Source organism: Nesoenas mayeri (assembly GCF_963082525.1).
Source record: "Nesoenas mayeri genome assembly, chromosome: 4".
NCBI lineage: Eukaryota > Metazoa > Chordata > Aves > Columbiformes > Columbidae > Nesoenas > Nesoenas mayeri.
In genome coordinates, this window is record NC_137540.1 from 59,977,462 (window position 1) to 59,993,081 (window position 15,620).

Consider the following 15,620-nt stretch of genomic DNA (forward strand, 5'->3'; position numbering starts at 1 on the left):
AATGCCTATTAAGAGAATGAACATGCATTCTCTACTATCTCCAGCTCTACTGCTTGATGACATTAATGCCTCCAGCTTGATTTCAGATTTCAACTATGAAAAAAATCTTTAGTTATCCACAGGTGATTTGTACATTTTAAGGAATAACCAGTGATTTCTCCTAACTAGACACAAGAAAGCAAACTCCTGAGACCTACTGGTATTAATAGAACTACCTGATTACTTCAGAACAGGCTGTACTCAGAGTGAGTCAGACTATAAAGTTTTTCAAGTTAACAAGGCACTTTTACTAGATATATGTGGGGGTTTTTTTTGTTTGTTTGTTTGGGTTTTTTTAACTTTCTTAATGCAATTTTATTTGCAAAATTAATCTCAAATATGTCATTCTAAAGGAGCTGGCACTGAAGGCAGCCATGTGATTATAAGCATTCAGTAGGGGATATTAGACAAGGGGAGGTTAACATTTATTTTATCTTTTTTTAAATCTGCAGTTACTGGTATTCTTCTGTGTCACAGTTTGCAAGCAAATCCAGAGAGATAAAAACAGTAATATGTAATAAGATGCTTATTGTCAAAACTACAATCTATCTATCTAGATCATTGTCTTCATTACCTTATTTTGAAAGAGAAATCTATGCCTATCTCTGTTAGACTAGCAAAGGGCATAGATAGAAGAGCTGAAACAAACACCATAGAATTAACATCTAGAAAGTCCTGCCTCTGTACTCTAGATTATTGCTGATTATTTGTAGAGTACATTAATAAGTTATGTGAAAAACATAATTAAAAACAAACAAACAAAACCAAAACAACATGCTGTAGCCTGGAAACCTATGCTTCCTTGCCTCAACTGTTTATAATGAACATCATATCCTCTTTTCTACTTCTTATGCAATAAAATGCTAATTATTTGGCATGAATTAAAAAACATTCAGCAACTAAGGTTATTTTCCTAAATAGATTAGCAATCTAAATTTCACTTCTGAAATAGAGCCAGAAAATGGGAACCCAAGTCTCAACAAGATAGTAAACAACATTGTATCTGATTTTGTACTGTGTTTATTTCAAACTATTGTATATGTAGTATCCAATAAAAATTAACATTTTGATTTATCGTTCTTGAGTTGTAAGATCAAAAAATGGAAATGTTTCAAATATTTTTACTGAAGTCTAACAAAAAGGAAGTTCTGGAACCTATTTTCATTTGCATTATATCATTCCTTTCCTCTTTCTACTTATGTGTGTTCAAAGTCTTGTATATGAAAAAGAATGAGGTTCATAAACTATTGATTAGTTTTTCATATTGTAGACATATATATTCTTGAATAAGGCCTAACTGGAAAAACATCCTTAAAATCAAAGAAAAAATAAGCAGTGTTCTTTTGTAAACAGTGAAAAACTAATCACATTTTACTGACAAACATAAGCATGCATGTGTAGCTATCTAATATTTTTGAAGAAAAAATATGACACAAACCCTCTCAAAATCAGTTTCTAGAGAAACCTGTTGTAAGAAAAACTTTAAACTCTGACTCAGGAACTCCTACTCTCTTACATATGGCCTCAAAGTCAGTCTTTACACTGAGTCACTTATACTAAAGCTGCTAATGAAAGCACTGATTTTGGTACAATGCAGTGGAAACCATCACTTCAGTTACGCAATTTTCTGACCTCAAACCCAGACTTTCAAAATAACAAAACTATTCATACAATGTGTTAAACGATATCTCATGAAGAGTCAGCTGTAAATTCATCAAAGGGGAAAACAAACAGTAATCATGCACGTCAAAGGAAAGAAGTCCACTCAAGGTACACAAGAGGAAGGTCAGAAGGTCCATTCTTAATCAGATCACCCATTTTGGATCTGCTTATAACCTTACCTGGTATCAGAAAACCACAAGGCCCTGGAATCTCTAGAAGCAGGGCATGGATGTTAAAGGGGCAAAAGATTGAGAATTTGTTAGAGGACACATAAAGAGAAAAAAAAACACCCATAAACCTAGAGAAACAACTGAAAGAAGAAAATACTAAGGGATGATTCCTGGAGTAAAAGAATTCATAGAATTAGAGTGATTTTATGGAGCTTTACAACTAAGATAAGACTTAATTTTAAAATGCCCATTTTCACTGGGAACTATTCATTATGTAAGTCAAATTCACTTTCAATTGAATCCAGAGAAACTGATAAGAGGGAATTACACACTATGCTTTTCCTCTAAATATATACACAATAGCAGACCATCAACAGATACATCCAAAAAGTCCTCTCACTCATAGCTTAAAATTTTGTTTCTAATAGGAATATAGCATCTTCCTAATTTCTATTCAGCAGTTCAATTTTAAGCAAAAGATAAAATTACTTATCTTTGAGTAACAGACACATAATGTCTTACAGGGCCATCATGTCATTGAAAAGCTGCTGATTTGCAATCTGTAATTATGAGCATCTTCATAGGACAGTAGCAGGAAAATTATTTTCTCTCAAAGGTATCCATAATACCAGATCTCCACTCTTGGAAGTGAAACAAATACAGTTCTTACCCTGCATAATAATATAAAGGATATTTTCTGATGGGCAAGAGGGAGTAAGAGATACTTTCTGGACTGTCTGACAGAAACATAACAATGACTGTAGGCAGGGGTGACACAGTTTTTAAAACTGACAGAGCTGGAAAACAACCAAGAAATCCTTCATGTCCCTGCAAATATTCTTTCACTTATATCCCTACAACAGTGTGTAATAAGAGCATATCTGCAATTATGCTAGGTGTATGCTTGTAGAGAAAATGACTGGCCAGCAAATGTCCTATTTGAAATGAGACAGGGATTTTGCAACAGATGAGTGTCACCTGCAATGAACACTGGCATAACCTCAAAGACGTACTGTTGAAAAATTGCAAGAAGGATTTGGAGAGAGAGACATTACACATAACAAAATGGATTCCTGTGGCTTTTGTTTACAAAAAAATTTTTTGACAGGACACCTAAGGAGAGTAGACTAAATAGAATGAACATGCAGTAAAGGACAACTCCAGATGAGACGAACTCCAAAAAAGTCTGATCACTTTTTTAAGGAAGAAATTACAAAGGGATTATGGTCACCTTTGAAGAGATATTAACAGACTGGTAAATCAAGAGAGCTTGAAGATTACCTAGACTGTGAGAATAGGTTATTTCTATAAGATTTAAGATGACATGTTTTTGATGTCTCAGAAATAACTATAAACTTAGCAATAGCTTACAGGTATAAGCACATGTAATTGTCTGTTTTGTTTTGGTTTTATTAATTGGAGATTTCGATGGTTTTAAATCAGAACAATGAAAAATGAAGCTACAGCCTTTTCTGTGTTTTCAAAACATTTAAGAAAGGAGAAATGGATGGAAGAGAGGAAGATTAAACAGTAAAATAAACTAAGTTCTCTCACATATGAGTAAAAAAGGTACTTTTCTAATCAAAAAATAGCAAGGTTCAGAAAAAGAACCTAAGAATAATAGACAATAATATAAATTGTGCTATAAAAGCCAGCAACATTGGTACCAACATGGAGATAAATGATCTTGGTCCAAACCCTGAGAAACCTCTACATATAACAACATTTTAGAATGAAACTTCTACAGAGGTAATCACATCCCTTTAGCTACCTTTTTTTTTTTTATGTTTTCTCCTGAAATCTCAGAGAGAACATTCTGAACATATTGATTCAGTTACATACCACTGAGATAATGTAGACTGCAAGGATTTACAGTTTTTACTGTAAACAATCTGAAGGAAAAGAACATTCTTTGGCTAAGGGAAGTGTAGATGTTTAAATTGTAGTTCATGACTGAGACAGTACCAAGTACCTATGTATATCCATGTACCAAGAAATGCTTTACTGCAAATCCAAATACTTTTGTTTTCCATCAACTGTGCGAAAAGAAATAGGCATTGAAGTCTTTAAAATAAATACAGTCCCTGAATGGAACCAAAGGCTACATCTCTCAGTTCAAGGAGGAATGATGACAAGGCTGAGTGAAGATGCTATAATAAATGTATTTAGAGTATGCATAACTCTTATTTCACATCTCAACAATCTGTAAAAATTCAAACCTGATACTTCGAAGAGAAAAACAGAACAGTACCTTGGCAAGTAAATTTTTTAGAAGGAGTTGTGAGAAGAAGTTTATCTGCCATTTCTCCAGGACCAGCACAACGTGCAATACCAGGTTCTTTGTATTCTGATTTGACCCAGTCAGATAGCCACTGCATGTTACAATCACAATAAAGAGGATTTGCTCCAATAGCCCTATGGAAAACAGACAAACAAAAAGCGAATAAAGTTTTAAAGGGGTGCTTTTAAAAACAGAACCCAGAAAACAGGTTGTCAAAAAAACCCCTTCAAACCACAAACCTGCCCTCTCTCCACCAAATTGACCCTAAAAGCACGAAGTGTCTGGATTTGGGTTCTAAATCAAGAAATTACAGTTTTAGCAATAAATTTGATCCAGAAATTTAGCTATTCTTAGCTGTGTTATGTGTGAAGTTTGGAGAGCTAATGCTAACTACCTCTCTTTCAGTGTTGGTATCTAATGGCTAAGATCAGCTGCATCAGCAGAATGAAACTGCTACTGGGAAATTAAGTTAGCAAGAGTAAAGTATTTCTTCTGAAGCAGCCAAGGCAACCCCACAGAGTTCCACCCTGATATTTTTCCTTTTCAGTTTATGGCTCCCAGGCTGGTACAAACCATCTGTTTCTAAGCTTCCAAATTTGATTTAATCATTTCCTCTCTTGAGCTCTCTCAGTGAACTCACAGCTATGTACAGCATTCTGTAAGAGGTCTCTGCTGCATGAGTAAATAAAACTACATTATCCTAGCTTTGTGGTAGTTACATAAGAATTGCCCTAATACGAAGGCAAACAAATTTCTTTAAATAAATCTGTTGGGTTTTTTTTAATTAAAAAGCAATTTAGCTAGAGATTCTCAGACTTAATTTCTGTAAAGGTTTTTAAAGTGTCTATTTACTCTGCTAGAAACTATAAATACTCTAAAAACTCTGAGAACAATGATATGTTATGTATTTAATTTAGAGAATAAAAGCATCGTGCTATTCTGTAAAGATGTACTCGTATTCCTTTTAAGAAATACAATAACCACAGAACTTTCAACAGATAATCTTGACATGCGCACACTCTGTCAAATGGCAGTATTAGAACATCCTCCTTTCTACAGATTTTTCCGCACTTTTTCCCAGATTGTTCCACAACTTTTGATCAGTGAATCTTCTAGAAATACAAGAAAATCTTTGGCAAGCAAAGGTGGTAGAAACTACCACTGCTGGAAGACTCTTTTCTGCCACACGGAGCAGGAAACCCTCTCTTAACTATTGCTACATACTTCCAGCTCAACACATGAAATGATTTACACCTGTTCAGTCAGCCTTAAGTCAGAGCAGTAACCAAACTCAGACTTAGTGTCAGGGAACTTCTCATGCAATGAGAAATACCTAGTATTTATTCACTCCATATTTGCAGGAGTGAATGTCAGCCTGAACTAACACAATTGCCTTTCTGAAATCAGAATATTAGCAAGGATAAGTGGTACCTGTTAAGTAAAAAAAAAAACCAAACCAGCAACAATAATCAAATCTATGTAAATTTTACTGATATTTGATGCAGATAATCTAGTTTAATAGTAGTACTTCAATGAATTATCAATGGCTTGAAGCTTAATTAGTATCATCAAATCTCTGACAAATAGCAAATTAAACATAAATGTCCACTACTGAAGCAGAGGCAGATAATTACATTCTAAACAATGACAGCTGTTCAGAAACATAAAACTCAGATATATCTAAAAGCACTAGTCAACTTACTCCTCAATTGCAAGTGAAGATTTAATAACTATCCATAAACACAAGATGGTTTACCAGTCCTAATCTAGGTTCCCACTGAAAATTGAAAATGGGAAAAATATTGTCTCAAATAGTTTTCTGAAATCAGATGTCATGTATTTCATGTAAACTTAACAGACACCAACACAGAATCATAAAATAATTTAGAGCACTCTGGAGGTCATCCAGTCTCCGTTCCTGCACAAAGCAGGGCCCACTTCAAAGTCAGACCGGGGCTGCTCAGGGCTGTGTCCAGCTGAGCTCTGAAACTCTCCAGCGATGGAGATTTTTTGCTTCTTTGAGCAACCTTTTCCAAAGCTGAACCACCCTCACCGTAAAGAATTTTTATTTATATTGAATCAAACTTCCCTTGTTGCAGCTTGTGACTCTTATTCTTCACTGCACACCTCTGAGAAAAAACTGTCTCCATCATTGCTGAAATCCCCTTAGAGGCTTAAAAACTATTAGGTCCTTTGGCATCTCCTTCTCCAAGCTAAATAAGCCCAGTTCTTTTAACCTCTCCTCACAGCCCATACAATCCAGCCACCTCCCCACCTTGCTTGCCCCTATCCTGTATTTGCTCTGGTTCATACACATCTGCTTTTTGCTGGAGAAACTGAACACATATTCCAGATGCGGCCTTAAGAGGGCCAAGCAAATGGGAGTGACTACTGTCCTCAATCACCTGGCTCGTTGCTTCTAATGCAGCCCAGAGTCTTCAGCCTCCGTTGCCACTAGAACACACGTCAGATGTGTTCAGTTTACTGCCCACCAAGAGGCCCAGCATTTTTCTGCTGAGCTGCTAGCGGCTCTGGCCAGACCCCAGCCTATACTGATGCGTGAGCCTGTTCCAGAGCAGGCCTTCGCATTTTGTCTTTGTTCAACTGTGTGAAATTTGCTAAATATAACATTTAAAGTGCAGCTATCTGAATACTTACAGGTGTGATAATGACGAAAGATCATTAAAAGCTCCTTCAGGAACAACAGAAATATCATTTCCATGTAAGGATCTTAAAAAGAAAATAAACAATGCATAAAAATCAGCAGGTTAACTGCGAATTTCATCTTCGGTACAGTTTTCAACTTTTTACTTTTTGTTTTCCTTTCACTTCCTCAGTGTTTCCAGCTGTCGTGTTCTTTCTTCGTTTGTTTTTTAAGCTTTAACTGGCAGCCTGCTTGTCACTTGATATTTTTCATCCTTAATTTTCATGAGAAATGTTACTAATAGGATTATTTTTAAATTGAAAGAATAAAGGTCAGTAAAAGTAGGTACATCTGCAAAGTACTGATTGGATTTAGGGACAGCAGAAGAGTTATTATTTCTGACTTTTTCACCAATTCCCTGAAAATCCCATTAATTATGTTCATACATTTTTTTTAAATCTTTCATGGATTCATGGAAAATATAGGCATTGACTGTTCATTAATGTAAGTACTAATTTGATAGCAAAGGTAAAGAACTAAAGACCATATTAAGAATCAATACCAGGATTAGTGTTATCTCTGTTTCCTATAGAAAAACTGCACAAAAGTATTTGTCCTCTTCTATAAATTCATTCAGTTACACGTGTATCTAGCACATATAGGACTATAGTTCTTGAAATTATCCACATTTATATAAAATAATTGATATTATGCAAGTACATTTAAATAATGCCACGCTTGACACATTTAATCCAACTAAGCTATTAAATCATTAGAAACTACCCAAATGGAGGCAAAAATTACAAGTTTTGCTGGGGACTTTTGAGAAATAATTTTTTGCAGTATTGTGGTTGTTTTTTTCCTTAATGACAAACTGAAGCTGTAAACTACACTGACTGGTCTTTATTTTCCTTTGTCCCTTTTTGTGCCCTTTCAACCATATTTCTCCTGGTGTTAAAATGGAAAGTTTTCTTGGAAACAAAGAGTAATTTTATTGATTTTTCAATAGTAAACTGTGATGTCATAGTTTTGGAAATACTCCCAAATTAAATCAAACAACAAAGAAAGAAATTTATTCTTGGAATAAAAATATTCAAAATTCAACTGCAAAACACCCTCATATATACTGAGGAATTTATACACATGGCATTTTTGTTGGACTTAAATGCTTATAACAAGGAATAATGTAACAAAGAAAAGAAATACAGCCAAGATTAAAAAGAATTAAAGAAAAACTGTATGTCTGTATATACAATATTGCCCAGGGTCCTCAACTTGTCCACAACTTGTTGTGCAGTATTTTGAGAATGTACTTCCCCAGAATGAAGCCACTTAGATTTTTAAGGATACGTAAATATCACTTCTCAAATGCTTGATATTTTTTAAAATCTAGTAACCTCCTGCAGATTTGCTATCTGTTGTACACAAATAAAAATTCTGTAAAATAGCAATGGTTAAAAAATAATACTTACAATAACCTAAGTGATTTCAAGCCATCAAAAGTCCGTGCAGGGATACACCTCAGGCGGTTGTAACTAAGAATTCTGGAAATACAAAAAATACTATCAGTGATGTATATCAGCCATTCAGTAAACAATGCAGCGCATGATCAGAACCAGCTTTTGCACACGTAGCTAGTTAGGAAACAAGTTATTTTATAGCCTCCATAACAAGCAAGCTTTATTATCAATTAAATGTCCTTTCTTTCCAAGACAAAATACCCCACTGCAATGCTTCCAAAGAGTCAATGTTACATGTTTAAACTTACAAGGTGAGCAGCTGAGTCATGTTGCTGAAGCTCTGATTAGAAAGAGTGCTGATTCTGTTGTTACTTAAATCTCTATAAAAAATAAATGCAGAAATTCAGACCTTAAAATGACTGCCCCATTCCCGAAACACTGTAAGTTAAAACTCACAGACACATTATTTTTATTAGTAAAAGTAGTATGATCATTGGCATCAATATTTAAAGCAACACATATTTTTATTTTCACATGCCACGTACAAGCCCAGCAAGAGTTCAGCCTGATCAATGAAAAGCATTTTCATTTAAACACAGATGAAAAAGCAGTGCAATGCATTCTTATACCACAGCAATGTCCATCATGCTACTAAGTTAATGAGATCCTACATGAACTCAAGTATAGAAATTAAAGTGGTGTTTTAAAGTGGAAATCATTCTAGTCCTGTCCCTTATGACACCTGAGTAAATATAATCTAATACTCTTCTTAACACTCATATGCTGAAGACATCAAAACCCAGACCTATTATTACAAAGAACACTATCTAAGATCTGTAGAGAAAGCCTTAACATCTTTCTTGTTGTTCAATATTCTGGTGAATAAAATCTTAACCATAAGTGTGATGGAAGGTGGAGAGGTATGCTTGTAGCTTCAAAGATAGCAGCTTCAAAGAAGCTTTATCAAACTTCAATACTGTTTGTTCTTTATTCTCATATTGTACTTTAGTTTTCATTTTATGTTGACTATTTCACTATTGTATACTGTATCTTGTGGTCAAATATAGCATTTGTTTCTGAGGGCACCTTGGTGTTTTAACTCAGGAGTACTGTTGAATAGCAATATATAGCAATATATATTTTCCCCCTTAAATTTCGTGAAAGCATGTAAGACAATAATAAACATATTAGGCAAGTAGAGCAAAATTCAAAAGAGAAGGAATAATTTAGAAATAAACAATTTTCCGTGTTAATCTAGAACTCAGGAGACACGTATGTAATTCCTTGTTTGGCCACAGAATTGCTATGCATAGTGTTTTGGTTTTCCAGACATAGTTGAGGAACATTCTTAACTTCATAACATCAGGATAAGGATACATTCAGAAGAGATCACAATAAAGTGTCCCACAGGTCTGGTATATAAACACTGCTAATACTAATCTTATTTGAATTTTATTTATTGTTCATCTATAATTTATCTTATTACATTTGTCTGCTAAGTTGTCTGTATTTTCTGATTAGGTGGTAAAGTTATATGATTTCTCGCTATGCGTGTCAAAAATAGACCAAGAGTACCTAATCTCTGTGACATATATCCACTCTTCACTGATACTGTTACTGCACACAGTCCAATCTATATGGTTGCTTTTTGTACTGAGGTTGCAAAGTTTATATTTTCTGTGTGCTGCAAGTTAGGTCTTATGTAGTAACTTCTCTAAACAATCCACAAAGGTGTCCTGCAGGTTCTATGCTATATACATTTCAGAATATTGGAAGGGTTTTTTCCTGACAATACTTACAAAATACAAAGTTTTGTAAACAAGTTTTTTCTAAAGCTGTAACTTTGACAACTTTTGTCTAGCATGAGGTAAATAAAGGAAATACAGGTCTTGTTTTTGAATGCAAAACCATTGTCAATTTTTGCAGCAAAGCTCTAAACCCAGTTGAAAAGAAATTTAAGAGATTTTGTTACTCCCTTCCACTTTCTATTCTGATTACAAAGAAACCACAAACTGCTTTCAGAATGTTACACAGTTCAGCCTCAGCTGGTATAAATTTCTGTAGCCCTAACAAAGGCCATGGAATTACGGCCACTGACATAGACAGTCTTCCTGTTTCACTCTACTCTTACAAGGTACAGAAATCATATTCAAATAGTTCATGAAGTAGAGGTAATACATTTTAGAGCAGCTAGTGATTTGCCTTAAATCACAGAGTGAGTCAGCAATAATTGGGAGTGAGGTGTTCTAGACAAGCTTTGTTTGAGTCATTAAATCATATATTGTGGGAGAAACAGAAGGGGTTACATTAAAGTGAAGGAACAGCTGTATGTGCTATTCCTATGTGAAACATATGATGAAGTGAAGCATATCAAAGAATGCTTCTTTTGTAAATGGAATAATTGTAGTGCCTTTATGGAGCTGCATAACAAAAACGCTGTACTACCCTAACACATTTTGTAAGATCTTGCATCTCTTTTCAGGTTAACTATAATTTTTGCTTATTTACTTTGTGATGGAATCACTCGAATGAAATACTTCTGTTTATAAAATGTGACTGAGTATATTATATGTAGGATGTGGTAAGTAGAATAAGTAATATTCTACTTATCACATCCTCCATTATAAAATGTGGTTAGGTATTACATTTACTAACAGATATGATACATTTTCCATGTTTGTTTTTTTTTTTTCTTATAATGAAACCCAAATATAATGAAGTAAGGTTTTTTGTTTTCTTTTCATGCCAGTAGAGAATGATGCTCTAAAACTACTTACATGAGTGTTAAATGCTTGTAGTTGGAAAGCTCTTTTGGAACAAGGGTAAACTGATTTCCATCCAAATACCTAAAATAGAAACAAACAAACAAAAAAAAGAGCATTATTTTTTCATTATAACGGTATTATCTTAATCCACTAATCTTAGTATCCAACAGTAAAGTTAATAACGAATACACAGTATTTCTATTTTATATGAAACCTTGTTTGTAAATTTTGTGTTTTAGAGACACAGCTGAGGATCTGCACCCTAAGGTCTAAATTCTATTGTGTCAGATATTATGAAGTAACAGCAATAACAACCAACTCTTACATAGTGCTTTCTATTATTTTGTAAAGACTTTGCAAAATGAGGGCTTTATCATCTCTGTTTCACAGACACACAGATAAAAAGTAAATCTGACTTCTGCAAGTCACATTAAGTGTGGAATTTCAGCTATTGCAAATAGACACTGACCCTGACATTGCAGAGGTAGTCCTTTATAGTGGAAAAAGGAAGGGCTGGTCCCATCTCTAACAGTAAATACACTTGTTATGCCTGTAGTTCAGGTCACCTTCCCTAATTTCTCCATGTATATCTCATGATATATCAGGCATGACACACTATAAGCCTGTTCCCATGGAGGATGTTAGGGAATAAAGGCCATCATCAATTATTCTTCACTAGAAAAGTTAGATATTTTTTTTAAACTTTTCCCCCCTCTTTGTAGGTTTACAGCTCCTGTATTATATTGCTTGCTCCTCTTCTGTGCTCATAATTCTCATTAACAGACATGTTCATCCTTAGAGTTAACGGGTGCAGAGCCATCAAGAGGTACCAGCACCTGAGTCACAGGCAAAGGAAGGTAACAAGCCTTGTCTAAAAAGCTTCCAGCGTGCAGCCAGTCTTTACAAAGTACAAGTGGAGGGGCTGTCCATGTAACCAAGGCAAGTGCTGAATTTATCTGATTCTCTGAAATGGAGCAAACAGTGGTAAGAAGATAAAAGGTCTTCAGCTTCTCAACTGGAGCAAATAACTTGCTGATGGTGGTATTATCATGGTATTACTTGTGTCTCCTGGAACTCAAGTAAAAACCACACCCTCATCATCCCTATACAAAAAAGAAATATTAGCCATCCAAACATCTGGAACACACTTTGGTTAAGAGCAGTCTCTGATAAAGACGTTCTTATATTAATTTTGAGGTTAAAGTTTTAAGCATGCTTCACCATCTTTGGAAACCCGTCTTGACTAAATGGATGGGCTGAAACACAGTTAAACTTAATGAAGTAACTTAGACCATGCCTTCCTTAGGGCTGCTTGCCAAATCCAAAATATGTGACTCTACAAGTTTCATGGTTACAATATGCTAATGTCATTACATAAATGAGGATGAATGTAGCATGGGCTCATATACTTAATTATTAAAAAAGAAACCAATATTTAAACCCTTCAAAGGAGCAAGTATTCTGAGAATACTCTTTTATCAACAGATATATTAGGATATGCTGTTTTAGCTTCATTAGAACTGAAGTACTACAAGTGTCTACTCGGCTGATAAAAATTTCTCCTTGTTCAAATGAAACAGCGATTAAGATATTTTATAAAACACACAAAGAGTACATCTTGGAAGGGTTATGCATGCTAATGAACAAGAAGAATCAATCAGTATGCAACTGCTAACAGGAACCACCTGCATTATCCTTTTGAAAAATATGCTAAATTGCATGCACAGACACTAATTAAAGCATGCCAAATTGTACACAAATGGGTTTTCAGTCACAGTCAGGGTTCCACTTGCACTTCCAAAAGTATCTCTCTTTAGATGCTTAATTTTACATTGCATTGAAGCCTCATGTTGTCAAATTGTATTTATTAGGCCAGGCTACATTTAAGTAAGTCATCTTTGATTCGAGAAAAAAAAAAACAAACCCTGATGAAATAAGTTATATGTTTATATAGCTGTGTGCTATTTTGAGGATTTGGTAATTTCTCTTCATTAATGACTAAAGCCTTTGGATGCTCTTAAGCACCAAACTACAGTGGACAGTTCAGAATCTTCTCCACAATACCAACTAGTAAAAGAATAAAACTGTTTCAGTGACATAAGATGCACAGTCATGATTTCTTCTGAAAAGCACTGCATTAATCAGTGATTATGAAGCATTAGTAATTTAATATTAAACACTTGCCATATGTAACACAAATCTAACTTTTTTTCTTGTCAATTATTTCTATTTATTTCTATCTTGTGTCCTATCTGATCAAGATGCAAATGAGCTGATTAACTCAATTTTTAGGTTTATATTTTCCCTTCCATAATGCATAAAAATTGGCTCATCCAGTTATTATCTTCAAACAATATGTGATGTGGCAAGCTCTTTGTCACATCACTGTCACTGTCCATCTGCATATGCAAATTCTATCTTTTTCATAAAATGTAATCTTTACCATTTTTTTAATCAGGAGATCAATAAAATATCACAGATTGTATAAGATCGCCTATGTGAAAAGACCATTCTTTCTAAAATGTCACAAAACTGTATTTATTAGGAAAATATGCAAACACAGTAATAGATTGTTTCTTTTGGCTGTTTCATGTAATTGCATTTCTTCTAATCCTTCCTAAACACTGACCATAGAATCAGATTCACTGTTGTGAACCCATTGTAATATGATATCCACATTTAGTTATATGTTATTTCAATGTTGGCATTATCAAATCTGAGAGTGATTATAATTTCATACACATATACTTTTAGAGCTTTTCAGTAATAGATAGTTCTTAGAGTGTTCTGAAACTTATAGAGCATTTCTAACTCAAAATTCACCTCAAATTTCTGAAGGGACCGTGGCAGTCTTATACCTATAAAGCTGTATATGAATAAATTTGAACTGATCTACTAAATCAAATTCTTCATTTTCCTCTCCCCTCATTCTTGAACCTGGCAATATAAATCTGACATCGATTTTCACAAAAGGAAAAAAAGTGTGCCACTTACAGTTCAGTTACGTCTTTTGGGATGCCCTTGGGCAAAGCTTTTAGGCCTTTGTTGCTGCAGCGAACTACTGTGTCTAGACAAGTACATTCTGCAGGACAGCGGGACAGTGGAGAGCAGCTGTTGTCATCGTTTCCTGGTTAATAAAAACAAACAGAAGCAATAATATCCTAATATCCCACCTGGAATTCCTATAAGCAAATATGATATTTCTACATTATGATATCTCTCGGTAGGGAAATCTTTAAGTCATCTCTGCAAACCACTGCTCCAAGAATTCACATTTCAAGTGATGCTTTTTTTAGTACAATGCCGTTTTAGTAGGCAAAAATGTTATTATATGGAAAAATGATCATTAAAGAAAAAGTAAAAATAAAAGAGAATAAAGCAAAAAAATATTGATTTTCAAAATTAAAAAATTATTAAAACCAAAGATATTCTCTTTACAGAAACGTTAGCGCCTTGAAAATTGTCAAACTAATTAATGGAAGTCACAAATTAAGTAAAATGGTTTGTTATTTGATCAAATAACCTGAATGAGCACTTGATTCAAGCATCAGCATTTGAGAATATTCTCAGCTGAACTACAACATTTGATCAATCTATTTATTTTTTCTGTTATCTCTAAATTATGATTAACGGTACTGAATATAGCCAAGAAAAACCTTTGAGCACATATATAGAATAGCTATGTGCTTGCTGATCATCAAAGCATGGGTGAAAGATTTTTAAGCTGACATAGAAACTGAACATGAAACACAGGCGAAGTTAATTAATGCATAACGCTTTAGGATCTATGGGAATCATGCAGCTATACATATGAAAGCTGTAATTATAAAAAGTTCATATAATTTTCTTACCATCATCACATGTAAAATCCTGAATTGCCACATCCTGGATGGGAATCTCTTTGAGGAAATAGGGTTTTTGGCAGCGAGGGTTCCCTGTTACAATGCGTTTCTTCCTCAGCCAGTCTCCAAGCCACGCGAGATGGCAGTTGCAGTTGAAGGGATTGGCCAAGAGGTTTCTGAGAACCACAGGAAAGTTTACTTCAGATGAGCCCATTTTGTCATCCTAAGTAATGTATTTCTATTTTCAGAAAGCTAAGCTTAAATACCATTCTTCAAACAATACTATGTACAAACCATACGTGAAAGCCGTTATCTAGGCTCTGTGTGGTGAATCTTCATATAACTCGTTTAGAAATAATTCAAAACTGTCAAAGACCTGACTTGTTGTCAAGCCACTCTGTACTGATAATGTAATAATTTCATATAGAAATGAAGGGTGATTACTCTACATTATTAGCTTTAACCTGAAAACAGCTATTCCATTAATTTGTCATCCCAAGATTTCCATCTTTTATTTGCTCCAGGGAATAAGTTTCCTATCTGAAGTGACAGCTAAATTGATTACATGCCAGTTATAAAAATGAATTCACTTCTAGAAGTCTCAGTACTTCTGGCATCTCCTTACTTCAGCACAGACCTATTGACAATTCCATTGTTTATAAACATGCCATCCTTAATATTCACAAATTAGTCACTTGGTGCAAAGTGTCACTTTCTCTGTAAAAATGGGATTAAGTACTTTCCTGAATGATGCTAC

General features: G+C 34.4%; 1 protein-coding gene across 2 annotated transcripts in view; it reads right to left on the reverse strand.

The window, feature by feature from the left end:
* SLIT2 (slit guidance ligand 2) overlaps nt 1–15,620 on the reverse strand; it is a gene marked incomplete at both ends in the record, with an annotated part of 263,549 nt that overhangs the window by 38,525 nt on the left and 209,404 nt on the right. For both annotated transcript variants that reach the window (XM_080343319.1, XM_080343318.1), the window contains 7 exons: nt 4,123–4,286; nt 6,811–6,882; nt 8,269–8,340; nt 8,565–8,636; nt 11,034–11,102; nt 14,016–14,148; nt 14,873–15,039. In XM_080343319.1, the coding sequence (XP_080199445.1) occupies nt 4,123–4,286; nt 6,811–6,882; nt 8,269–8,340; nt 8,565–8,636; nt 11,034–11,102; nt 14,016–14,148; nt 14,873–15,039 (749 nt within the window). The remainder of the gene's footprint in view (nt 1–4,122; nt 4,287–6,810; nt 6,883–8,268; nt 8,341–8,564; nt 8,637–11,033; nt 11,103–14,015; nt 14,149–14,872; nt 15,040–15,620) is intronic.